Here is a 27969-nt window from a genome sequence, read left to right on the forward strand (position 1 = left end):
TATTCTGGCCTGGAGAATTCCATGGATTGTACAGTCCATGGGGTTGCAAAGAGTCAGACAGAATGGAACAACTTTCACTTAGTTGTTACTTCTGCTGGTGTTTGCACACTGGCAGATCAGGAGGCTTCATTGATTCACATTCTGTTCAGTGTGGGGAGGCTGGTATAATTCATGAGTGTCTTGGCCATCAGTGACCTTTTGCCTATACATATTAATTATTTCAGTAGGAGTTTGAAAAACTATGATATCCCAATTTTATCTTTTATTTATTAGTAGAACATATATAGAAAAAAGTCTCATCAATTATTTGATGACAGTTCCTTAAAGGGAAGTCAGGCAAAATAAATGTTTGATTCTTTCTCTTTGTTTTCAGAATAATGCCTTGATTACTAGCATCCTCCCAAGGTGACCAGTTAATTTTCTTGACTGTCAAGTTCATCTTAATGAGTAAAATTTAAACACTGTCTTCTGTTTTGCTGCCGTAGTTGGTATTCCATTCATATCAAACACTGTACACATACCTGACTAAAGAAGACTTTGAAGATTTATGAAGATCTGCTTCAGGGCAATATGTATGGTTAAGACATCTTCCCTGTTTGCTACACTCCAAACCTTGGCCCAGATATTCCTTAGTGTATTTGCAGTAAATGAATATTAAGATGCTGTCATAATGTTCTGTCTAAAGTGATGTATTAAAGGTTGCCATTGAGCATTATCTCCAGGCCAGAATACTTGAGTGGGTAGCCTTTTCCTTCTTCAGGGGATCTTCCCAACCCAGGGATCAAACCCAGGTCTCCCACATTGTAGGTGGATTCTTTAACAGCTGAGCCACAAGGGAAATCCAAGAAGACCTGAGTGGGTAGCCTATCCCTTCTCCAGGGGATCATTCCAACGCAGGAATCGAACCAGGGTCTCCTGCATTGGCAGATGGATTTTTTATCAGTTGAGCTATCAGGGAAGCCCCAAAAGAACTTCATGAGAGGTTTATAAATGTTTAAATAGGACTTTTATCAGAAAGAACCTTTGGGTAAATACTGCTTGGTCAAAGGAATACTAAAGAGATGGATAAAGATGTCTTCTTCCCATTAGTCTAGGTTTAGTTGCAAGCCTAAATCCTAGTATTAAAGTTTTAAAGTAGAATTAAGATAAATCCAGTTTGCCAGGTGGGTCTCACATATTAAACTCAATATTTCAGAAAAATTTGGCTATAAAACTTTGTTCTTTTTTAACCAAAGTTTTCAGGTCTAACTTTTTACTTTCTCTTTCTAGGAATTGGATTTGATTGTTAAAAACATGCATCTTCCTTGTAGGCTATTTATTAATCTCATGTAGTTGTTTTATCGGAGAAGGCGATGGCACCCCACTCCAGTACTCTTGCCTGGAAAATCCCATGGACGGAGGAGCCTGGTAGGCTGCAGTCCATGGGGTCGCGAAGAGTCGAACACGACTAAGAGACTTCCCTTTCACTTTTCACGCATTGGAGAAGGAAATGGCAACCCACTCCAGTGTTCTTGCCTGGAGAATCCCAGGGATGGGGGAGCTTGGTGGGCTGCCATCTATGGGGTCACACAGAGTTGGACACGACTGAAGTGACTTAGCAGCAGCAGCAGCAGCAGTTGTTTTTATATAATCGAGGCAGGATGATTTCTGATTACCCGACATGCCTGTTCTGTATAGAATCTTGCCCCAGTGTATAACACTAGTAATTCAGTTATGTAGTCTGAACTTTCCTTGTCTCCAAACAGGCATCCCCACCCAGGGTCAAGGATTTCATCAACAATGCATTTCATATAGCTCTTGTAAGTTAAACATTAACTTGGAAACAGGTTTACTCTTGTTCCTGGATTTTAGTTGAGTGGTTAAGTACTTCTTGTCTGGGCATATTTTTCTGAAGTGTAGAAAGCAGCTTTATTTTTTAATCTCTAAAGATTTTAGTTTATTTTATCTGTGTTAGGCACCCTCTTATTCCCTGTATCTTTTGACATTATTTCTTTGCTTAATGTGCTTATGGTAAGAGAGATGGTGCTGAGAATAATTTTGGTGTGTACATTATCATACAACTTTTAGGAATTCATACATTGGGGAGCAGGCATGTATGTATCCCTGTCACAACTGTTCCCCTTAGAGGGACTAAGGATATATTTCTGTTCAACATTTGTTCTTTTGGAAGTCCTTCAGTTGGTCACCAAAGTATGCAGAAGATAAACTGAGTTCTCAGATTCTTTGATAAAGTTGGTTTTGGTCTATGTAGTAGAAAGTATCAACTGTATTAACTCAGTAAAAAGATACAAAGTGAGTAAAAAACATATGTTGAAACTTGGCAATGTGAGTTGAAATTCATAGTTCATTTTTGACAATGGCTTTTTTTTTTTCCTCCAAGATTCAGTTTACACTGAAAAATTCTGTGAAACTTCAGAATTAGAGCCAAGATTTAGTCCCAGTTCTCTTTCTGATTTTAAGGACCCAGATCAGGTTATGTAATTTCTTTATGTTTCAGTTTTTTCATCTGTCAAATGGAAAATAAAGCTATTTTGCATATCTTCCAAAGTTGTTGAGAACAAAACAAATTGACTGTATTTAAATGCATTTTAAGGGTTAGAAATATAAAATATCATCTTTAATAGTATTTAAAGAACACATATATGATCATGTGAATATGTGTATCAAGATTACTTCCATTTTGTTTTTATATTGTATAATGATAGTGGGAAATATTCTCTTGTTTTAACCAGTAGTGATGAAACTGTGCTCATGAATGTCTTAATTTTTAATTTGTATTTACATTTGCTTCCAAGCTTAATGCTTAATTATCCTAGTAATGCTTCGGGATATTTTTCTTTCTTTCTTTTTTTTACTCTAAACCAAGTTTGTTTTGGATCTTGGTGATGCTCCATTTCCTGCTGTTGCCCTTTGTCCTGCTAAATCTGGAATATGACTGAAATAGATAGTTTTGCAATGAGCTCAGAGTAAACTTCCTTTTCAGAATAAAAGTTTTGCTTCATAAGGAAGGTAGACTTCAGAGGTATTTTATTTAGATAAAAAGGCAAATACCTCTTTTGATACATAGATTTGGAAAAAATGGATGAATGAATACTCTTCTAAATCAGAAAATTATAATTTATTTTTACAAGTTTAGTTATAATAAGTGAAGCTTTTGGCAGGGTGTACCAATATACATCAACCCTTATAATTTAACTCATTTTTAATAAGTCTCTGGTATGTGCAAAATGTAGATAGAAATAGCTCTTAATTTTCTCTGGCTTAATAATGACTTTGTATATAAGGAAAGTGGTGTTGTTTGACTCTGAGGCAAAACAAAACCATCAGCTTAATAGTATTGGTTATCAATTACATATTTATTTTAGGAAGTTAGATGTGAAAGAAAGCAAGAAATGAGTACTTTTTGTTAATAGAGTTGCCCTTAGGAAAGGAATATTACTAGCTTTGTAGTTTGACTTGTGAACTTATACACTATACTAAAAAGTTGTTAAGATGCATGAAAATTTATTTTTTTCTTTTGAATACCATAATTTAAGTTTCCCTGGTAGAAGGTTGAATTGATAGCCCATCAGTGTGTAGATGTGGAGGAAGAGGGAAAAGGTAGAGCCTAAAATAATTTTCAGATTTTTGGATTTTACAAACTTGGTCATCCCATTCAGCAAGTTGACTAAGTTTTCAGGTGAACATGTGAATTTGCAGTGCCTGAGGGACGTCTAAGTAGAGAAACACCCCTACAAGATCGAGTTTAGAAGGTGATCTATGCTGGAAATAAAGATCTGAGAGTTGTCACAGTGGCAATTATTGAAGAGTTACTTGAGAGTAAGAAGAAAAGAGGATCAAAGTCAGGGAGTCCTGAAGAACATTATCATTTAAGAGGAGGATAGAGGAAGAAGAGTTAGGAGTTGGAATGGGGGGAGAACCAGGAATGAGTGGTTGCCTCTGAAAGTAGACAGGCATTACAAAGAAGGGAGTAGTCAGTGGTATCCAATTCCACATAGCTTTGAAGTAAAGCATTATGGAGCATGTATTGGATTCCACAGTTAAGAGATTATTGGTGGCTTTAGCAAAGTAGTTCTAAAAAGAATGGAGAAAAAAGATGTTAAAAATACAAGTCCCTATTTTAAGTTGAATTCAACAGAATTAAAATTATGACAGACTGCCATTAAAGTTGTAAATGTTTACTCTTGATTTTTGTACTCATCTACCTTTCAAACTTATTCTTAACTACATCCAAGGAATATCAGCATTTTCTTTGAATTTATGTATTGTGACTTAGATTTAGACTGGTAAAATTACTCTTTGGTTGAACCAAAGCATTAACTGGTCCATGCATTTCACAGAGAAGTCATTCAAGCATTTCAAAAGTTTGCCTCTTTAAAAAAAAAATCAGTGGTTTTATTTGATGCATTTGGTTTAACTACTACATACTCTTTCCTGATAATAAACCTTAGAATAGTAGGAAAGGTATGTACTATTTCAGCTTACACTGTCACTGTGAGGTGAGTTTATACTTTTTTATTGAATAATTTTGACTTAGAATTTTTCTCAAAATATAAATTTAATTTTAAAATATAAAATTTCATTTTTCTAATGAACTTCATTTGAAGCATGAAAATATATAGACTTTCTAATTTTGGTTTATGCTCTAAGAAAAGTAGTAAAGATGTTTTACTGAGTTTTAAAATTTTTTAAGAAAAAATTTAGTAAAATACAGATATGTAAAAAGTAAAAATTTCATTATTCAGAAATTTTTAGAGTACTTTTATGCATGTGATTGAAATCTGTAAATTAGTTAGATTTGCTACTACAAAACATTAAGATATAAATTTGAAAAACTTCCATCTGATGTGAAACTTGAACATTGTTTTAAGCTTCTAAGCCTCATTTTAAAAGTGTCAAAGTTGTATTTATTTAATGGCTATGTAGCGATATCCTTTTCCTTTCTAAAGAATTTATTTTAGTCCAATTTAGCTAGTTTTATTGGATGCCTGGGACTTCCCTGTAGCTCAAACGGTAAAAAAATCTACCCGAATTGCAGGGGACCTCGTTTGATCCCTGGGTCAGGAAGATCCTCTGGAGAAGGGAATGGCAGTCCTCTTCAGTACTTTTGCCTAGAGAATGCTATGGACAGAGAAGCCTAACAGGCAATAGTCTGTGGGGTCATAAAGAGTCAGACACGACTAAGTGACTAACACACACACACACACATTGGATGCCTGCTGTATACACATGTTATTTACTGTCATTTTATCTCTTGAATTTTATATTTTTCCTGTTTTTAGAAATTTGGTCATTTAAAAAAAGTAAATTATTTGTTTAGAACAGTTTCAGGTTCACAGCAAATTGAACAGGAAGTTCCTGTGTATCCCTTGTCTCTATATATGTACAACCTTCCCTGTTATTGACATCTGACACCATACTGGTAAATGACCACTTGACTGATGCCTGAAAACACTTGAACCAGGAATGTTTTTACCTGTTCACTGTGTGTAAAACTCCAAGAAAAACACAAAAAGTTAACAGGACATACCTAATATTCCAACATTTAAGAGGTTGGTCTTTATAAGCTTTGCTAATATTAAATGATAATTTTCTATACTCTGTTGATCAAGTATAGCATTTTATTAACCCTGTGTGTGGGTAGCTCAGTGGTAAAGAATCTGCCTGTCAATGCAAGAGATACTGGTTCGATCCTGGATTGGAAATATCCCCTGGAGGAGGAAATGGAAACCTACTTCAATATTCTTGCCTGGAAAATTCCACGACAGAGAAAGCTGGTGGGCAGTAGTTCATGGGGTCACAAAGAGTTGGACATGACTGAGCATGCATACACAAATGAATAGTTACTTAAAATCTAAGAAATATCTAAAGTAAAAATTAAAGTCTTTCTCACTAGGGGTGGCTCAGATGGTAAAGCATCTGTCTACAATGTGGGAGACCCCCGGGTTCGATCCCTGGGTTGGGAAGATCCCTTGGAGAAGGAAATGGCAATCCACTCCAGCACTATTGCCTGTAAAATCCCATGGACAGAAGAGCCCAGTAGTCTACAGTCCATGGGGTCGCAAAGAGTTGGACACGACTGAGTGACTTCACTTCACGTCACTTCTTCGCTAGGGGTAAAGAGATGGGAATACTAGACCACCTGACCTGCCTCTTGAGAAATCTGTATGCAGGTCAGGATGCAACTGTTAGAACTGGACAGGGAACAATAGACTGGTTCCAAATTGGTAAAGGAGTACATCAAAGCTGTATATTATCACCTACTTATTTAATTTATATGCAGAGTACATCATGAGAAATGCTGGCTGGGCTGCATGAAGCACAAGTTGGAGTCAAGATTGCTGGGAGAAATATCAATAACCTCAGATATGTGGATAACACCACCCTTATGGCAGAAAGTGAAGAACTAAAGAGCCTCTTGATGAACATGAAAGAAGAACATGAAAAAAGTTGGCTTAAAGCTCAACATTCAGAAAACAAAGATCATGGTGTCTGGTCCCATCATTTCATGGCAGATAGATGGGGAAACAGTGGAAACAGTGACAGACTTTATTTTATGGGGCTCCAAAATCACTTAAAGCTCAACATTCAGAAAACTAAGATCATGGCATCTGGTCCCGTCACTTCATGGCAGATAGATGGGGAAACAGTGTCAGACTTTATTTTTTTGGGCTCCAAAATCACTGCAGATGGTGATTGCAGCCATGAAATTAAAAGACGCTTACTCCTTGGAAGGAAAGTTACGACCAACTTAGATAGCATATTGAAAAGCAGAGACGTTACTTTGCCAACAAAGGTCTGTCTAGTCAAGGCTATGGGTTATCCAGTGGTCATGTATGGATGTGAGAGTTGGACTGTGAAGAAAGCTGAGTGTCGAAGAATTGATGGTTTTGAACTGTGGTGTTGGAGAAGACTCTTGAGAGTCCCTTGGACTTCAACGAGATCCAACCAGTCCATCCTAAAGGAGATGAGTTCTGGGTGTTCATTGGAGGGACTGATGTTGAAGCTGAAACTCCAGTACTTTGGCCACCTGATGCGAAGAGCTGACTCATTGGAAAAGACCCTGATGCTGGGAGGGACTGAGGGCAGGAGGAGAAGGGGACGACAGAGGATGAGATGGCTGGATGACATCACTGACTCGATGGACATGAATTTGAGTGAACTCCGGGAGTTGATGATAGACAGGCAAGCCTGGCGTGCTGCAGTCCATGGGGTTGCAAAGAGTCGGACACATCTGAGCAACTGAACTGAGGCGTTGGTATATTCTAGCTTATTTTTATGCACAAGCCTCTTTTAGAATATAGTTTCTTTTGTTTGCACTAAAATGGCTTCCAAATCTTTCCTGGATGTGACTGGCTTTTTATCAGAATTTCCATCAAAATTTTATATCTTTAATCTGTTTGATTGACTGTGACATGCTTTTCCAATTGGAGTCAGTTTTCCTCTTAGATTGTACGATGTGAGACCTAAGGGAAGATGAATGAAGTCATCAGTGATCGCTTAGTTGAAGAGGTAGCATTTGATCAAGGTTTTAAATTGAAACTGCTAGTGAAGTTTGCTCATTTGTGTCCAACTCTGTACGAGCCCATGGACTATACAGTCCATGGAATTCTCCAGGCCAGAATACTAGTGTGGGTAGCCTTTCCCTTCTCCGGGGATCTTCCCAACCCAGGGATTGAACCCAGGTCTCCCACGTTGCAGGCAGCTGATTCTTTACTAGCTGAGCCACAAGGGAAGCCCAAGAATACTAGAGTGGGTAGCCTATCCCTTCTCCGGCAGATCTTCTTGACCCAGGAATTAAATCAGGGTCGCCTGCTTTGGGGGCAGATTCTTTACCAACTGAGCTATGAGGGAAGCCCTAGTAATTTTAATAGTCACAGAGGATGTTTCAGACACACAAGGCATGACCAAAAGTACAAAGGAAAAGTGATCTTAATATAGATTTGCATCATTAATGTCACGTTGTACCCTGCTGCTCTGTTTTCGTGCATATCTCTGTACTGAATAGCTCCATTTTGCTGCCTAATTTAGTATAATTTTTTGAAGACATTTTGAACAGCAGTTAATCTCAACATCAACAGCAGCTGATGTTGGAGTATCAACCGTGCACACGCACCTAGTGAAAGAACATCAGTGTGAACGCCTGCGACTAGGGTTGCACAGGCTATGACAAATATGTCCTAACAGCACCCTTCCTGAGAGCAACTGTAAGATGCATTTTGATTTCAAAGATGCCAAATTGTAAAAAATTATGTTTTAGAATCAGAGAAATATAGTATACAAGTGACCTAGCAGTTTTAAAAATGAATGTCTAGAAATAGAAAAGAAGATCCCAATAATGATAATTAAAGACCAATAAAAAGGATATGAGTTTAGATAGCTGAAGAGAATTAGAGAGTTGGAAGGAAGATCACAAAAATTCTTTTAGAATATGTCCTAGAAAGTCAAGGAGTTGGAAAATATGGAAGACTGAATAATGAGAAGATTTAACACATATTTAATTGGTCTCAAAAGAGTAAAGAAAGCATGAAATGAATGTTAGTATTTGAAGAGATTGCAGGTGAGAGCTTTCTAGGATTGATGAAAGTCGAGTGAAACCCACAGAGAACAAATAAAACAAATTCCATACCAGTATACGTCATAGTGAAACCTTAGTTATTCTGCAGAAAACCAAAGCAAAAGAAAGAAAGCTTAAAAGCTACCGGAGGAAAAAAGAACTGTCTTCAAAGGGATTACAAGTTAACACCTGATTTTTCAATAATAATGATTGTAAGGAAAGGATAATGGATTGATATCTTTAAAGGAAAGACTAGTGTAGAATTTCCAACCAAGTGACATTTCTTCAAAGAGAAAATTGAAATAAAGCCATTTTCAGCAAAACAAAAGCAGTTCAATTCATCAGGAAAATATAACAATTTTCGGTACTATTGTTGTTTAGTTGCTAAGTCTTATTGGACTGTTTTGGGACCCCATGGACTGTAGCCTGGCTCATCTGTCTATAGGGTTTCCCAGGCAAGAATACTGAAAAGTGAAAAAGTGAAAGTGTTAAGTCCCTCAGTTGTGTCCGACTCTTTGCGACCCCATGGACTATAACCTGCCAGGATCCTCTGTCCACAGGATTCTCTGGGCAAGAATACTGGGAGTGGGTTGCCATTTCCTCCTCCAGGGGATTTTCCTACCCAGGGATTGAACCTGGGTCTGCCACACTGCAGGCAAATTCTTTTTGTTTTTAAAAATTTATTGATTTTTAAAATTTAAGGATAATTGTTTTACAGCAATTACCTGTCAAACCTCGACATAAATCAGCCATAGGTATACATACATGTATCTCCTCCCTTTTGAACCTCTCTCCCGTCTCCCTCCCATCCCACCCCTCTAGGTTGGTACAGAGCCCCTATTTGAGTTTCCTGAGCCATACAGCAAATTCCTGTTGGCTATCTGTTTTACATATGGTAATGTAAGGTTCCATGTTACTCTTTCCATACATCTCACCCTCTCCTCCCCTCTCCCTGTGTCCGTAAGTCTATGTCTATTTCTCCATTGCTGCCCTGTAAATAAATTCATCAGTACCATTTTTCTAGAAAACGTATGCATGCATTAGACGGGCTGACTCTTTACTGTCTAAGCCACCAGGGAAGCAAGAATACTGGAGTGGGTTGCCATTTCCTTCTCCAGGACATCTTCTTGACCCAGGGATTGAACCCGCATGTCCTGCATCGCCTGCATTGCAGGTGGATTCTTTTCCACTGAGCCACCAGGGAAGCCCAGGAAACTACAACAATTTTAAATCATGTGCACCTCATAACATAGTCTCTAAAACAAGCATTGACAGAACTAGAGAGGAATAAACACATGACAGTCATGATAGGTTTTTTTAAGTTAACATAGGTTTGTAGTTTTTAAAAACACATTTTCTCAGTAACTGATAGAATGAACAGACCAAAAAAAAAAAAAAAATCAGTGAAGATACTGAAGATTTAAACAATGTATGTTTTATGTTAGTTGCTCAGTCTTGTCCAACTTTTTGGGATCCCATGGACTGTAGCCCACCTGGCTCCTCTGTCTGTGGAATTCTGGCAAGAATACTGAAGTGGGTTGCCATTTCCTTCTCCAGGGGATCTTCCTGACCCAGGGATTGAACCTGGGTCTCCTGCATTACAGGCAGATTCTTTACTGTCTGAGCTACCAGGATTGAAATAGTAGGGTTGACAAATTAAAAGGGACTTACATAGAGCATTATACCCATACATTCCTTTCAAGCACACATATTTACAAAAATGATGATATGACAGAAGTTAAAGCAAGTTTCAGCAAATTTCAGATTATCGAAATAATAGAGTATGTTTTCTAATGAGAATGTAGTTAAAGGAGAAATGCAGCTAAGGAACAAATTGCAAGAAGATTTTTTAAAAAGTCATACAGTTTAAAACAAAGGTTTGATTAAAGAACAAGAAAAAAAGGAAAATTGGAATTTTTGTGGGGGAGAGCTGAATGATAAGAGTACACATTTAGATCCTTTTGGGAAGTACCTATACCATTACCTGGGAAAATTTGTGGCTATAAATGTGTTAGAGAAAAAGGCTAAAATGAAATGAACTAGTCATTTGTGGTAACCAAGCCTTCAAGATCCCACCTTGTCATATGCATGCCCTTTTACAGTCCTCTTACATGGTATTGGTTTGTCTATGACCTGTAGAATTTTTGTTGTTATTGTTAATTTATTTTTTAATTGAAGGATAATTGCTTTACAGAAATGTGTTGTTCTCTGTCAAACATCAGCATGAATCAGCCATAGATATACATATGTCCCCTCCCTCTCGAACCTCCCTCCCATCCCACCCCTCCTCATTGTTACAGAGCCCTTGTTTCAGTTCCCTGAGTCATACAGCAAATTCCCATTGGCTATCTACTTTATATGTGGTAAAGTTTCCATGTTACTCTCTCCCGATGCATAGAATTTGGAAACAGTGATGGTATATTGTTTCTGAAATTAGAAAAGACACTGTTTTTTCTACTGTTTCCATCTCAGTTGTTCTCTTTTCCCTGTATCATTTGCTTTCTGGGAAGCAAACTGCTGTGTTATAAGCAGCCCCGTGTAGAACCCTATGTGAACACCTGAAACCTGGCCAACCACCACCTGAGTGAAGCTGAAAGTAGTTTCTCCAGCCAGTCCGTCTTTGCTGTGACTACACTCTGGTTTCTGTCTTCATCACAGGTTTGGGAGAAATGCTGAGCCAGAACCACACAGCTAATGTTTTTCCATTCTTGGCTCTAAAAATCTGAGATAATATTTGTTGTTCAAGCTCCTAAATTTAATTTGTTATGCAGGAATACATTAATATTATAGATAAATTATCCATTTCAAGACGACAATGAAAGAATAAAATAAGCCCAAAGTAGAGTGAGGAAATTGTAAGTTTTTTTTTTAATGTAAAATTATGAACTTTATTATGTTTATTTTTCAGTTGTTCGGGGAAGTGTACATAAGTAAGAAGATTGACAAACATTAAGGAATGATTAATAAAAAATTATCCATTATTTAATACCTTGTGTAAATAGCATAAACACAATCTGTATCTGGATATAATTTTAATTAAGAATCTGGAAGTGAGATTGAAAGTAAATCAATAATAGCTCTTCATTCTGCAAATCTTTCTAGTAGTCCTGGTGATATCATAGGGGAATTATAAGGTTTATTATAGAAATTACTCATAATAAAATACTGAATCTAGGAAAAGAAAATCAGTAGTTCCAACATCACAGAAGAGATAACTAGATTTATATCTTCTGAAGGACATATATAACATACCTGTGTTGTATTTTTTGCCAGAAAATCCCTAAATCTGACAATCTCTAGATTTACTACTTCACACGGGAAATACAGAGGACTGAGAAACATGTTAAATGACAGTCAGCAAAATCTCTAATGTGAGAAATATTAAATCACCAATGGCGTAGTGTCTTCAGCAAATAAATTAGAGAAAAAAGAAATGTAATAGAAACCCATTGGTTTAAAAAGACTTAAAACATATACCAACAAATTGCAATTTATGGACTTTCTTTGGGTCCTGACTTTATCAGATAGTTTAAGAAAGGCAATTCTGAGCAAGTCAGGAAAATCTGAACATCAACGGATGTTAAAGGGCTACTAATTTTTTCAGATTGATAGTATTGTCATATTTTAAAAGGTGTATTTTATGGTTATGTATTGAAGTATTTGTGGTTGAAATATGATGTCTGGATTTGCTTAAAAGTAATTCATTAGAGGATGAGGATATAGGTGAAATATATGTGTGTATCTAAAAGTTTATAAAACTTGAAAGAATGTGTGTGTGCGCCTTGTGCTCAGTCATGTCCAACTCTTTGCGCTTCATGGACTGTAACCTGCCAGGCTTCTCTGTTGATGGGATTTTCCAGGCAAGAATACTGGAGTGGGTTGCCATATCCTTCTCCAGGGGACTTTCCCCACCCAGGGATTGAACCCATGTCTCCTGCATTGTTGGCGGATTCTTTACCCACTGAGCCATCAGGGAAGCTTGAAAGAATATTAAAACCCAAATATCATTATGTGGAGAAAGGAAGGTGTTCCCGCTATTCTTATTGTAACCCTACCCCATAAGAACTTGGTGAAATTATATGGCTCTCATAATCCTATTACTACTAAAGCCTCCCAGTGGATGTTTTGAAAAGGTAAAAATTTCTCATGCTTGAATGTAATTTAAGTCATCACATTCAGCTAGTGGTCACTGCATTGGACAGTACATCTCTAAGTGTTTAGACGTCATCCTCTGGTAATGAGGAGCCTTTGAGTGTATTTGAGCAGAAGAGAAAATTATATTTAAATTGAACAAATCCCGTTAGTAGCTGTGTGTCACTGGGAGGAACTAAAACTACAGAGACCCGTGGGGAGGTACATAACAGTCCAAAATGAACGATTATTTTAGTGGCAGATGATTGGATGGATATTTGAGTATAAAATCAATAAAATTGATCTTCAATTATTTTATAATTGCTTACTTTATGACATTGGATAATGACCAACTTGATAGCAGAATCTGTGTCTTATTAATGGTAGCCGACATGTTTTAAGCATTTGCTAAATGTCGGGTATTGCCAAATGCCTTACATGTATTATCTCATTCTGCTTTCAACAGTGCTGTAAGGAGAGTATTATCTTCATTTTATGAATCCAGAACAGATCAGAGAAATAAAGTTACCTGCCCAAAGTCACACAGATAGTAAATGCAAACAGATGTGAAAGGAAAAGTATACAATTAAGATCATATGGCACTGGGGATCATGAAATATTTAAGTATGCATATGGGTAGCTTAGAACGTTCTTGTTTGGGAATGTTACCTAATTTAGGCACATAATAGGTTATAAAAATAACTATACTTAGCCTATACTATGTGCTAGGCATTGTTCTAAGCCGTTGACACTTACTAGGTTATTTCATTTTCACAACCCTGTAAAGAAAGGTGCTATGATTATCTTCATTTTTACAGAAGAAACTTGTGTATACGTAGAGTAACTTGTTCAAGAAAGTGCAGAGAGGGGATTAGTGTCCCTTTAATTTGACCTCAGTGCTTCTGCAGTACTTTGTGTTTTGTGTTAATAAATATTGTGCAGCTGGGGAGATAGACCCTACTGTGTTATTTTATCGTACTACACTCTCATAACCATGAAATTGCCTAAGCTTGAGATTTAATTGTTTCTGAATGTGTGGACTTTTTTCCTTTTATGACCTTTGGCAGTTAAGTATAGGTCATTTTAAGGGTTTTCTCAGGCTGTGTCAGATGTGGCTTTTTTATGTATTAAAGTTGTTTATGCACTTGAGTGTACTGATCCTGACTCAGTTCCTCTTTTCCTCTTTTTGCTCACAAAGCCAAAACTCCATTTTATTCCTGCTCACAATTCAAAGATAGTGTAGTATAGTGGAGAGGACACAGTTGGATTCATATATCTTTGCATTTTAATCCCTGCACTATCAATGACTAGCTGTATGACTGTGGATAAGTTATATATCCTTAGAACTTTGCTTTTCTAACCTGTAAAATGAGAAAAATGAAACCCTCTCTCAGTGGTTGTAAGGAGTAAATGGGATGATGTATACTTTTAAAATAGCTGCTGTAGTACTTGGTGGGTTTCCCTAGTTGGTCAGTGGTAAAGAAGCTGTCTGCCAATGCAGGAGACTCAGGTTCCGTTGGAGAAGGAAATGACCACCCACTCTAGTATTTGCGTGGGAATCCCATGGATAGAGGAGCCTGGTGGGATACAGTGAATTGGGTAGCAGACAGTCGAATACAACTTAGTGACTAAATGACAACAATAGTACTTGGTACATTGCAGAATCTGAAAAGACTGTAACTGCTTCACTTCTTACTAAGTAAAACATTTCCAGGTTTAAATACCATTTCTTTCCTTATAGTTAGCTGTTCAACTTCCTAAGAGAACTCTGTACTTAGCAAACACTTGATAGCCCTGACTTTCAGACTTTGAACTAGATACTGTAGAGTTTCTAAATAATCTATAAGGAGAAATACATTAATTCTTTATGGCATTTTGAGCTGTTTTGTGTTGAACTTTTACACAGTTTATTAAAACTGCTCTATAGAGGCAAACTCCAGCTACTTGTATTTCTGGAGTCTTATCCTGAATGTATGAATGAATGGATGATGTGCTGATTGGAAATGAAAAAAACAATTAATGAAATCCTTGAGAAGATTTCTCACAAGAGGTAGTTCTTTTTCTGAAATATTTCCATCGTCTCAGTGATGATGTGGATTATAACAATTTATGATCTGATTTTGGAACAGTGTATTAATAGAAAAAACAAATACACAAAAGGTCAGCTGTCTGCATATTCTGGGAACATTCTTTTTAGGAATTCTCATTTGTGTATACTGCTTTTATTTTAGGGAAATAAATTACTTGAGTTCTTGTTATCCAAGAGCAGTGCCTAACCAATGATAAATAAGACTCCTGAGGGTCATGTTGAAATTGACTGGAGTAAAAAAGTGTTAAGAACATGAAGGAAACATTTTGAACATCATTTTTAATGATGCAATTTATACTTAAAATAATTTATGAGGAAGCATGGTTTTTTTCAAATCATCTTTGAGATATAACTTACCACAAAATGCACAGATTTTGTGTCAAATTTGATGAGTTTTGGTATGGCAAACATTTGTGTAACTACTGCCTAATAAAACAAATAGAAAATTTCTATTACCTGGGAAGATTTCCTGTGTGCCCTTGTGTAGGCAGCTGTCTGAAAGACAGTGATCTAATTTCTGTCACCGTAGGCTGCTCTAGAACTTTTACAATTGAAATCACAATTTCAGCATGCTTTAATGCCTGGCATGTTGCTCACCATGTTTTTGAGATTTCTCACTGTTGTCATATCAGTAGTTTATTCATTGTTATTGGAAGCTAGCATTCCATTGTGTGACTATACGACAATTTATCAGTTAACCTGTTGATAGAATTTTGGTTTATTCCCAGCTTAGGGCTATTCAAAATAAATCTTCTATGAACACTTTGGTACAAGTGTTTTTTTGTTTTTGTTTGTTTTTTCTCTTGAGAGCAATGACTGGGCATGTGGTAAATTTATGTTTAAAAGAAACTGCTAAACTATTTTCCAAGTGATTGTACATTTTATACTCCCACCAGAAATGTGAATTCCAGTTATTCCACATTTTTACTGATACTTGATATGGACAGTCTTTTAAATTTTAGCTTTTCTAGTGGATGTGTGATGGTGTTCCATTTCATTTTAATTTGCATTTCCCTGGATAACTAGTGATATTGTAAATGTTTTTGCATGCTGCTTGGCCATTTGTATTTTTTCTTTTGTGAAACATCTGAACCTTTTGCCCGTCTTTAAATTGAGTTGTCCTTTTTACATTGATTCATCGAAGTTCTTTTTATATTCTTGGTACAAATCTTTTGTCACATATATGTACTGAGAATATTTTCAGTTGATATATGGCTTGCCTTCTCCTTTTCTTAATGGTGTATTCTAATAAACAGAAGTTTTAAATTTTGAATAAGAGCAATTATTATTTTTTTCTTTTTTTGGTTTGTGATTTTTGTGTCCAAGCTGAAAGATCTTTGTGTGCCCCAAAGTTGCAAAGGTATTCTCCTATATTTTCTTTTAGAAGATCTTTTAGTTTTTATGTTTAGGTTAATGACCCATCTCCAATTTTATTTTATTCATGTTTTTTATATTTTTCATTAATTCATTGGACAAGTATTTGTTGAGTGCCAGGAACTGTTTCAGCCACTTGGTATCCATTAGTAAACAGAATAGTCACTTGTGGTAAGCCTTTAGATAGGCCCTATGATTGTGAAGTCCTCAGTCTAGGGGAACTGACAGGTAATGAATAAATTCTAGAGTGTGTGAGAAGGTGAGAAAGCACCATGAAGTGGGACAACAGAATAGGGTATAAGGTAAATGTTGGCTTGTAAGGCTGGTAATTTTAGGAAAACATGGTCAGAAGGCTTCTAATTTTAAGAACGGGTAGTAAAATTTGGCTTCATTGAGAATAAGCCATTTAAAGAATGACTTGAAGAAGATGCAGGGGTTAGCCATTCAGCTATTGGGAGAAGAATGTTCTAGATAGAGAAAACAGCCATTGCAAAGGCCTCAGATGGGAACATGTCTGGCTTGTCCCAGTAACAGTCAGGAAGCCAGTATGGTACAGGGTGATAGTGGGTAAGATCACAGAGTTAGAAGAAGGCAAATTGTGTAGAATCTTACAGAATATTGTTAAGACTATAGCTCTTTGTGTGAGTCACATGGGATCATTATACTTAATACACATTTTAAAACAGCTCTTATGTCTTCCTGAGTATCATTTAGAGATTTCATATTATTACTCCTTTAGATTATCAGTTTATATTTGCTCAATAGGAGTTAAAACGTTTTTTAAAAAAGACTCCTAACATAGTTAATATTATGATGATTTTCTTATTTCAGAAAGATCCAGATTACCTGAAGCTGTGGTTGGACAGTTTTGTTTCTAGCTATGAACAATTCTTAGATGTTGACTTTGAAAAGCTGCCTACCAGGTATGTAGAAACACTTAGTTTCCTACCCTTGGGTGAATTTGTTAATTCTTATCATAAAAACCTCATTGAGGACATATTAAAAGGATGGCAATTATATGACACACATGCCCCTCCTGCATAACCCTGCTTTCCTAGCAGACATTTCTGATTGATCACAGTCATCTTTCTTGTTGCCTCTTCTTTGCTTTGTTAAGGCACTGGCAACTGAGTGTCCTGCAGTTCGTTTCAGTTCTGATATTACCCAGAGTTAGTGCTATATGCCACGAGTTAAGGGTAAAGTTCTCTGCGAGACTGTCCTCACTTCAGTCATTATTAGCAAGTCTACGGAGAAGGCAATGGCACCCCACTCCAGTACTTTTGCCTTGAAAATCCCATGGATGGAGGAGCCTGGTGAGCTACAGTCCATGGCGTCACACAGAGTCGGACACGACTGAGTGACTTCACTTTCACTTTTCACTTTCATGCATTAGAGAAGGAAATGGCAACCCACTCCAGTGTTCTTGCCTGGAGAATCCCAGCGAGGGGGGAGCCTGACGGACATGACTGAAGCGACATAGCAGCAGCAGCAGCAGCAGCAGGGAGACCTTGACACTTCTGACCAACAGGCTATACATTTGGAAGTCGTCATGACTCCCTCACATTCAGTAGTTTGCTACAATGACTTAGAAATCTCACTGAAAGTCCTATATGTAGGATTACAGTATTATTATGAAGGATACACATAGGAACAGGGCCAGGGTCTGGGAGGGCCTGGATGCAGGGCTTCTTGCTGTCTCCCTGTGGGGTGAGGGTGTGTTGCTCTCCCTGAACATCAGTGTGTTCAAAGAAGGAAGCTCTTTGAGCTTTGGTTTTCCAGTTTTGTTGGGTCTTATTACATCATTGACTGTTCGATCGACCTTAGTCTGTACTTCTTCTCCCCTCTCAGAAAGTTGGGGGGGTGAGTCATTCAGATATGACCAGCCTATTTTTGAAACTATCTAAGGGTCCACCATGTGTCACTCCATTCATTTGCCCAAAATTTCTTTGTTATATGACAGGCATTGTAGTTGAAACTTATTTTTCCTGGCCTATAGTAAGGCCCTGGATAACGCCTTGGAGTAGGTCAAGTTTTCAGATTTTTAAAAATTGGATTTGAAAATCATAAAATAGGGGAAAAATTAAAATCTTGGAGAAATGTGTAAGTGAAAGTGCAAATATTTTCTCCCATTCCTCTGCCTGCCACCATTTCCATAGTCTCACAGTTCCCAGGCCCACTTCCTTGATAAACTTTGTATTGTATCTCAAGTCAACTTGTGGACCTAATCCTTGTTAGGCAGCAGAGGTTAGGTTGGCTGTGGTTAAGGAACAAAAGGAACTCAATATGTAGAGATGTATTAAGAGGGGAGGGGAGAAATGGCTGGTGGTTGATGATGAAAAAGAGTATCTGGAGAATTGGGACTTCCCTGGTGGTTCTAGCTTCCCAGGTGGCACAGTGGTAAAGAAGCTGCCTGCCAATGCAAGAGCTGCAGGAGATGGAGTTCCATACCCGGGTCAGAAGATCCCCTGGACTCCAGTATTCTTGTCTGGAAAATTCCATGGATAGAGGACCCTGGCGGGCTGTAGCCCACGGGGTTGCAAAGAGTTAGATGTGAGTGGGCACGCTGGTGGTTCAGTGGTTAAGGCCCCATGCTTCCACTGAAGGTGGTGGGAGTGTGATCCTTAGTTTCCAGGGAACAAAGATCCTGCATGACCTGTTGTGCAATCCCACCATTCCCCCCCCCGCCCAGCCCCCGCCAAAAAAAAGAGAATCTGAAAAATTGAAAATCTTCAGAAAGGAAAATGTTTGCAGATTGGGGGTAGAGGTAGGCACTGAGAGTGCAGACCAGGTGAGTTGAATTTGGAGAATCAAATTGGAGCCAGATCATGAGATGCCATGAATGCACTCCCCATGGACTTTGGTTTTTTGTTATGGAAGATACAAGGCTCTAGGCAAGGGATTTTTTCTGTAACAGTATTGTGATCAAGTTTTTTTTTTTTTTTTTTTTTAAGTCATTTAGGTGGCATTATGGAGGTTGGATTGGGAAGGGTTGAGATTGAAGGCAAAAAGCCCCATTAAGAGGTGATTGTAATACTTCAGAGAAAGAAGATCATTTGAGTTTTTGGACCAGAGCATTGAACTTAAGAAATGATGTGGTTATGCTCAAAAAGCACAAGTGCTTTATTGTTTATAAATGCAGTTTCAGAGTTCTTTCACATTAGATTATTTGTTACAAGTTTATAAAGGCTGAAAAATCAGTATTAAATCTTAACTCAGAATAAGATTATGTGTTATTGATTTCTACTCATAAAAGAGTATTCTTTTAGTTTATATTGTGTGCGTGCATGCATTCTCAGTTACTCAGTTGTGTCCAACCCTTTAAGACCCCATGGACTGTAGCCTGCCAGGCTCCTCTGTCCACGGGATTTTCCAGGCAAGAATACTGGAGTGAATTGGTATTTCTTTCTCCATGAGATCATCCCAACCCAGGGATCGAACCTGGGTCTCCTTCATTGCAAGCAGATTCTTTACCATCTGAGCCATCAGGGAAATGAACCACCATTTATACTTAGAAGTGCTTTTATTATAAAAACTTACAGCTCACTCTAAATCATGAATGTGAGAGTTTTTATGGAGTCAGGATTTTGGCCTTTGAATGCTTGGTGTTTTGTAAGATGCACTTGTTATCATCCATCTGTTATAAATGTCTCCTGTCTTCAGAGGTTATTTCTAAAAACAGTACAAAGAGTTATATTGCCGCTACATTTAAAGTAAGATGAAGAATGCCAATAGCGTTTTTACTTGTGACTTAGTTTGTTTTTTAAAAATTATTTTTCATATTTTTGTCAGAATATGGATTTAGATTTTGCTAGTAGTAAATTTTCCATTTTTCAAGTGTATAGTATATGTCAGATGTATAAAACTAGCCGTCATCTTAAAGCAGCTCACAGATAATCCTCATTTAAAGTATACTGACTTTATAAAATTTCCATGTGAGAATTCATAATACAAAGCAAGGGTTGCTTTTACCAGATTACAAAGCCTTGAAATTTAAGCTGGACTTTTTCCTGTGTTAGAACAATTGGCAGCTGTTTACAGGAGACATTGAGTAGGCGAACAGAGGAGTGGAAAAGATTTCTGAAGTTTGGGAAATTTCAGCAAAAGGAGCTTAGAATTTTGGCAGTGAAGTCTTAGAGGTGGGAACATACTTCTAAATTCTGAAATCTTTATCACATTAGACCAAAAATTCCAGCTTGGACTATAAACCATGTTCTAACTAATTTTATGAGTGTCAGTTAAGAAAAAAGATTACTCTTTTAGAAGCTGGTATTTTTTTCTGCCTAGGAAAATAAAAACATATGTAAATAGAAAAAGGGACAACTAAGGACAAAAGGAACAAGTTTTAAATAACTAGAATGAAATATTGGGAAATCTGATGTCTTCTTTCTTGCTGACTTACATTTTTGGAAAAGTGAGGAGGAATAGTTTTGCCTAGTCTTGAAAATCAGTTTTATTTAAATATTTGTTATTTTGAAGTTGCTCTGTTTTTTCTAATCACCTTTTTTTAGCTCTTCAGAAAAAATTAAATATAAAAATGAGTGTTTCTTTTGCCATCTGTAAATAAGAGAGAATTAAAGAATCCAAAGTTGCAAGTGAAATGATGCCCAGACTAAAACGAAGCATATTTTATAACATAGTTGTAGAATTAGGCAACCTTGGTAGTCTGCTTTGTGACTTGTATTTATTTTATAAAACACTTTATTAATTTATGTTATAGGGTGGTTCAGGAAGAGGCTAATATTTATCATGTGTGTTTATGTGACTGCTGCTGAGGTGCTTCAGATTTTTCTATCTACAATGAATACCTTTTACTCAGTGTAAAAATAGTACTAATACTTCATGTTAAGCACTTTCTGAAAAAGAGACCATTATAAAGTATAATTGTCATTCTTCACAGTGCTTCTTTATGATTTGAGCATTTTCCTAATAGAGATAGGAAAATTAGTATAGTGACTTATGAAAAGATTCTTAGGCTTTAGAAATATTTAAAATGTATTTAAAATGTATTACATTTTTAGAGTTCTTCACCTATTTTAAAGTGGAAAATGCACATTGACTACTTGGTTTCAGAGCCCAGTGAAATAGGGCAGATATCTGATATTACAGTTTCATAGAGATATTACAGTTTCAGAGATGAGATTAAATGGATATGTTACAGAGGTGAAATTTAGCATTCCGGCTTCTGAAACTGAATCTAGGGGATTTTAATGTCAGAGTCACGTGCAAGAAGTCACTTATATCTGGTGTTGGTTTTTGCCCTGTAGAACCAAATAGTTTTACACAGAAACCACTTGTCACAAAATATTGATATATCACTTTAAAAGAGTCTTCTGTTGATGTTTGTGCTTGGAGTTCTACATTCATCTCTTTCTCCTTTCCTTTTGCTAGTTACCTTCTCTCCCTCTTCTGATCAGATGGCTTAGGGAGCCTATAGGTAGGTGAATATTGTTCATTTAGTGAAGCAGTTAACAGATATTAAACTAGTTATGGGTACTTCTTTTATATTTGCTAGTTACTGTTTCTTTTTGAATTGGTATAGATACATTTTATTTCTAAGTAATAGAAGGTGAACTAATATATTTTAAGTATATTCCTATTTTAAGTATATTCTTTAAAAGTAGCGCAGTTGAAAATACTATATAGCATCTTTTTTTCTCTTTTCAGTAAGCCTCCTCTGAAGTGTTACTAATCACTCTGCTCTAATAATCTTTTAAAATATCACTAATCATTTGGTGGTACCTTGCAGAGAGGAGGCACAGAATTTGTGACCTAGAGGAGCTTCTTTAGGACTTGAACTGAAAATGTAGTTCCTTTAAAGTGCCAGAGATTTTCATCTTGTATTTAAACACTCTTCTTATTTTGTTCGCTTTTTGTTGTAGGGTGGATGATGTGCCTCCCGGAATATCTCTGCTTCCTGATAATATTCTGCAGGTTCTGAGGATCCAGCTTCTACAGTGTGTTCAAAAAATGGCTGATGGGTTAGAGGAAGAACAGCAAGCCTTGTCAATTTTGCTTGTCAAGTTCTTCATTATTCTTTGCAGGTATCTGGTGCAAATAAACTAGTTATCTGTTTTAAATAATAGCAAACTAACAATGTATTTATTGGTTATTAATGATGTTTGTTGTCCATGTGGTTATTAATGATGTTTGTTGTCCATGTGGTTAATAGCAAACTAATAATGGCATGTATTGGTTATTAATGATGTTTGTTGTTTATGTGGAGCTCTTAAGGATGAGTGCAGCTTTTGAAGTAGGCTTGTAGTTTGTTATTATATTGGAAAGCCTTTTAGTATACCTACATAGAGATATTCAGCCAAGATAAAAGAATAAGTGCTTTAGAGTTAAGACAATGACAAGAGCTGTTACTTAAGAATTTATTGCACTTGTATTTTCTCTATGGTCCTCACCTATAAACATGTACATACACATTTTTATACTGTGCATTGCCATTTGCAAAATGTATTTTTCTAGTCTTTCATTTTATAATTTAACCAAAGTAAGTATAATTATTCCATACCTTATATTTCCAGATTTATAGATGATTGGGTCTATGGTACTTAAATTTGGTGTGTATAAATAACAATTGGGAAGCTTACTAGAAATGCAGAGTTTGAGCCTTCTGTATGGAAATTTGGATCTAAAAGAGCTCATGCATTCTGATTTTCACCTATTCCACGTTAATCTGCGTATAAAAATTTGAGAGCCATTGGGTTAGGAACATCATATGCTTCTTAAAATCTGTCTTCTTGTTCTTAGAGGAAAAACTTTTAGTCTTTTACCATTAGTTTGATATTTGCTGTGAAATTATATATAGATTTTATTAAGTCAAGACAGTTTCCTTCTATTCTTAATTTGCTGGGTGTTGTTCTCAGGAAAGATTGTTGAATTTTCTCAAGTGCTTTTCGTGCAGTTAAAATGCTTTTTAACTGAGATGATCATGTGGATTTTTTCCCTTTATTCTGTTGATGAAGCATATTGCATTGGTCAGGTTTCATATGTTGAACCAGCCTTTCATTTCAGGAATGAGTTCCACTTGGTCATGGTATGTAGTCCTTTTAATAGGCTGTTGAATTCTCCTTACTGGCATTTTGTTGAAGATCTCTGCATTAATGTTTATAAGGATTTTGGTCTGTAGTTTTCTTGGAATCTCTTGTCTGATTTGGTATCAGGGTAATACTGCCATCATATAATGATTTATAAAGTGTTTCTTCTTCACTTTTTGGAAAGACGTGAGAAGGATTGGCATCAGTTCTTCTTTAAATGTTTTGTAGAATTTGCCAGTGAAAACATCAGGTCTAGGGCTGCTTTGTTGAGAGAGTTTTGACTGTTGATTCAGTATCCTTATTAGTTGAAGATCTGTTCAGGTTATTTATTTCATCATGGTTTAGTCTTAGGAGGTTTTGTGTTTCTAGGAATTTCTCCATTTCACCTATGTTATTAAATCTGTGTACAGTTCTTCATAATACTGTAATAATTCTTTTTATTTCTTTATAATCAGTACTATGTATCTTTTTATTTCTTTATAATCAGTCATGTCTGACTCTTTGTGACCCGATGGACTGTAGCCCACCAGACTCCTCCATCCATGGAATTTTCTAGGCAAGAGTACTGGACTGGGTTACCATTTCCTCTCCAGGGGATCTTCCTGAACCAGGGATTGAACCCGGGTCTCCCGCATTGCGGGCAGACACTTTACCATCTGAGCCACCAGGGAATCCCAATTGGAGAAGGGAATGGCAAACCACTTGAGTATTCCTGCCTTGAGAACCCTATGAACAGTATGAAAAGGCAAAAAGATAGGACACTGAAAGATGAACTCCCCAGGTTGTTAGGTGCCCAATATGCTACAGGAGATCAGTGGAGAAATAACTCCAGAAAGAATGAAGAGATGGAGCCAAAGCAAAAACAACACCCAGTTGTGGATGTGACTTGTGATGGAAGCAAGGTCCAATGCTGTAAAGAGCAATATTACATAGGAACCTGGAATGTTAAGTCCATGAATCAAGGCAAATTGGAAGTGATCAAACAGGAGATGGCAAGAGTGAATGTCGACATTCCAGGAATCAGCAAACTAAAATGGACTGGAATGGGTGAATTTAACTCAGATGACCATTATATTTACTACTGTGGGCAAGAATCTCTTAGAATAAATGGAGGAGCCCTCATAGTCAACAAAAGAGTCCGAAATGCAGTACTTGGATGCAATCTCAAAAACGACAGAATGATCTCTGTTTGTTTCCAAGACAAACCATTCAATATCACGGAAATCCAAGAAAAGCAAGAGAATTCCAGAAAAACATCTATTTCTGCTTTATTGACTATGCCAAAGCCTTTGATTGTGTGGATCACAATAAACTGTGGAAAATTCTGAGAGAGATGGGAATACAGACCACCTGACCTGCCTCTTGGGAAATCTGAATGCAGGTCAGGAAGCAACCGTTAGAACTGGACATGGAACAACACACTGGTTCCAAATAGGAAAAGGAGTGCGTCAAGACTGTGTATTGTCACTGTGCTTATTTAACTTATATGCAGAGTACATCATGAGAAATGCTGGGCTGGAAGAAGCACAAGCTGGAATCAAGGTTGCCAGGAGAAGTATCAATAACCTCAGATATGCAGATGACACCACCCTTATGGCAGAAAGTGAAGAGGAACTAAACCTCTTGATGAAAGTGACAGAGGAGAGTGAAAAAGTTGGCTTAAAGCTCAACATTCAGAAAACGAAGATCATGGCATCTGGTCCCATCGCTTCATGGCAAATAGATGGGGAAACAGTGGAAACAGTGTCAGACTTTAGTGTTTTGGGCTCCAAAATCACTGCAGATGGAAGAAAAGTTACGACCAACCTAGACAGCATATTAAAAAGCAGAGACATTACTTTGTCAACAAAGGTCTGTCTAGTCAAGGCTATGGTTTTCCAGTAGTCATGTATGGATGTGAGAGTTGGAGTATAAAAAGAACTGAGTGCCAAAGAATTGATGCTTTTGAACTGTGGTGTGGGAGAAGACTCTTGAGAGTCCCTTGGACTGCAAGGAGATCCAACCAGTCCATTCTGAAGGAGATCAGCCCTGGGATTTCTTTGGAAGGAATGATGCTATAGCTGAAACTCCAGTACTTTGGCCACCTCATGTGAAGAGTTGACTCATTGGAAAAGACTCTGATGGCTGGAAGGGATTGGGGGCAGTAGGAGAAGGGGACAACAGAGGATGAGATGGCTGGATGGCATCACTGACTCGATGGATGTGAGTTTGAATGAACTCTGGGATGGACAGGAAGGCCTGGCGTGCTGCGAATCATGGGGTCGCAAAGAGTTGGACACGACTGAGCGATTGAACTCAACTGTAGTGTCCTTAATTTTCACCTTGCAGGACACTGTTGAGCATTTTTTGCATGGTTCACCTAGTTGGCACAGACTCCATTACTTTTTGTTTTCTAGAAATGTGTTTGTTTCTCCCTCACTTTTGAAGCAGTTTGCCAGATATTGGATTGTTGGTTGATAATTTTTTCTTTTAGCATTTTGAATATATTCTCTCACTGTCTTCTGGCCTAAGTTTGTTATTAGAAATCTGCTGATAATTGTATTGAGGATATCTTATATGTGATGAATTATTTCTCTCTTCATGCTTTAAAGATCCTCTCTGTGTCCTTTGAGAGTTTGATAACTTTGTGTGTCTCAGTGTGGGTGTCTGTGAGTTCACCTTATTTGGAGTTTATTAAGCTTCTCGGCTTATTGTTTATTTTCATGTCTTTCTTTTCACCCATTATTTGTTCAGGTGTTCTCTGTCCCCCTTTTTCTTTCTCTTCTTTTTCCAGAACGCAAATATTATTATTTCTATTATTTAGACTTGTTAATGTCCATTGTGCTGTCTTTAGGTTCCCTGATTCTTTCTTCCCCCTCTTCAAGTCTGCTCTTGGGGGGCAGCGGCGGCACCCACTGGCGTAGACACGCTCCAGCCATGGTGGTGGTTGCACCCGCTCAGAGCCTGGCCGCCGGGGCCCCTAAAGTACTGCTTCTGTCTGGCCAGCCCACTGCTGCGGCCGGAGCCCTGGCTGGCCGGGCTCTGCTGGTCATGGTGCCAGGCCAGCAAGGGGCCAGCCTGGAGAGGGTGAGGGGGGCTCTGCCCCAGGCGTGCAGGTGACAGCGCCTCATGCACCTGAGCCCGGAAGAGAAGGCGCTGCGGAGGAAACTGAAAAACAGAAGCAGCTCAGACTGCCAGAGACCGAGAGAAAGCTCAAATGAGTGAGCTGGAGCAACAAGCGGTAGATTTGGAAGAAGAGAACCAAAAACTGTTAGAAAATCAGCTTTTACAAGAGAAAACTCATGGCCTTGTAGTTGAGAATCAGGAGTTAAGAGCAGGTGGGGACGGATGCCCTAGTGGCTGAAGAGGAAGCAGAGACCAAGAGGGACGGAGCAGGGCTGGTGGCCGGGTCTGCCGAGTCCACAGCACTCAGACTACATGCGCCTCTGCAGCAGGTGCAGGCCCAGTTGTCACCCCTCCAGAACAACTCCCCATGGACTCCAGTGGTGCTGACTCTTCAGACTCTGAGTCTGGTATCCTGTTGGGCATTCTGTTCAACTTGGACCCAGTCATATTCCTCAGATGTCCTTCCCCAGAGTCTGCCAGCCTGGAGCAGCTCCCAGAAGTGGACCCAGAAGGACCCCGTTCCTTACCGGCCTCCCCTTCTCCATACCTGGGGACATCATCAGCCAAGCTGGAAGCCATTAATGACCTGATTCGTTTTGACCATGTATATACAAAGCCCCTAGTCTTAGAGATGCCCTCTGAGACAGAGAGCGAAGCCAGTGTGGTAGTGAAAATTGAGGAAGCACCTTTCAGCCGCTCAGAGAAAGATCACCCTGAATTCACTGTCTCAGTGAAGGAAGAACTTGCAGAAGATGACTTCATTCCAGAGCTGGGTATCTCAGATCTGCTTTCAACCAGCAACTGCCTGAAGCCATCTTCCTGCCTGCTGGATGCTTACAGTGACTGTAGCTATGAGGGCTCCCCTTCTCCTTTGAGCGACATGTCCTCCCTGCTTGATGCAGACCATTCTTGGGAGGACCCTTTTGCCAGTGAATTTTGCCCAGCTGGTTAGTGTCTAAGGAGTGATCCAGTACTGATGCTCTTTTCTTGACTGTGACACTGCCTAGAGGACAGCACAAAGGCCTGTGCTTCGTCCAAAAAGCCAAAGTAGAGGGGTGTGGTCCTGGAGAATTCCTCTAAAGTATTTGTTCAAGCCTCCTAGGTCACCCCAAGTATTGTCCTTTGACCTTTAGTGGTCCAGGGTACATACATACATTACTATGATCCAGAATTACAGCTTCTGAGGGTGTACGTGTATCTTAAGGGTGGTGGTTCACCCTGAAGTACTTACACAAGGGTCATGGGATAAGTGTTCAGACATGGAGTTAAGGAATGGTCCTTTATCAGTTTCTCTTTTCCCTTCTTAGCATCCCAGGCTTGCCTCCGATTTTAGGTCCTTTAGTTTGGTTCTGCAAGCAGAACACCTACCTGAAGGGGCTCCTTTTCCCTCACGTACAGTTCAAGTAAAGATCAAGAATCTTTTGTAAAATTACAGAAAACTACTATGTAAATGCTTGATGAAATCTTTCCGTGCTAGCGTAACTTTTGGAAGGTGCTTTCTCCATTTATTTAAAACTACCTGTGCAATTAAAAAGTACAATGCAGTGTCAAAAAAAAAAAAAAAAAATCTGCTCTTGGATTCCTCTAGTGAATTTTTCATTGTAATGATTGTACTTTTCAGCACCAGAATTTCTTTTGGCTTCTTTTTAGTCTTTTAAATCTCTTTATCA

At 37.9% G+C, this 27969-nt stretch overlaps 1 protein-coding gene and 1 pseudogene across 4 annotated transcripts in view; both read left to right on the forward strand.

Moving 5' to 3' along the window:
* The window catches only part of NBEAL1 (neurobeachin like 1), a 158859-nt gene that overhangs the window by 4635 nt on the left and 126255 nt on the right, over positions 1–27969 (forward strand). For 3 of the 4 annotated variants that reach the window (XM_060410266.1, XM_015093498.3, XM_027965108.2), the window contains exons 3-4: positions 16983–17074; positions 22031–22192. In XM_060410266.1, coding sequence (XP_060266249.1) covers positions 16983–17074; positions 22031–22192 — 254 coding nt within the window. Of the gene's footprint in view, positions 1–16964; positions 17075–22030; positions 22193–27969 lie in introns of those variants that run through there. The other variant, XM_060410265.1, reaches the window with a different exon arrangement.
* Positions 26071–27843, forward strand: LOC105610298 (uncharacterized; annotated as a pseudogene).

The sequence above is a fragment of the Ovis aries genome, chromosome 2 (genome assembly GCF_016772045.2).
Source record: "Ovis aries strain OAR_USU_Benz2616 breed Rambouillet chromosome 2, ARS-UI_Ramb_v3.0, whole genome shotgun sequence".
In the NCBI taxonomy this organism is placed as follows: domain Eukaryota; kingdom Metazoa; phylum Chordata; class Mammalia; order Artiodactyla; family Bovidae; genus Ovis; species Ovis aries.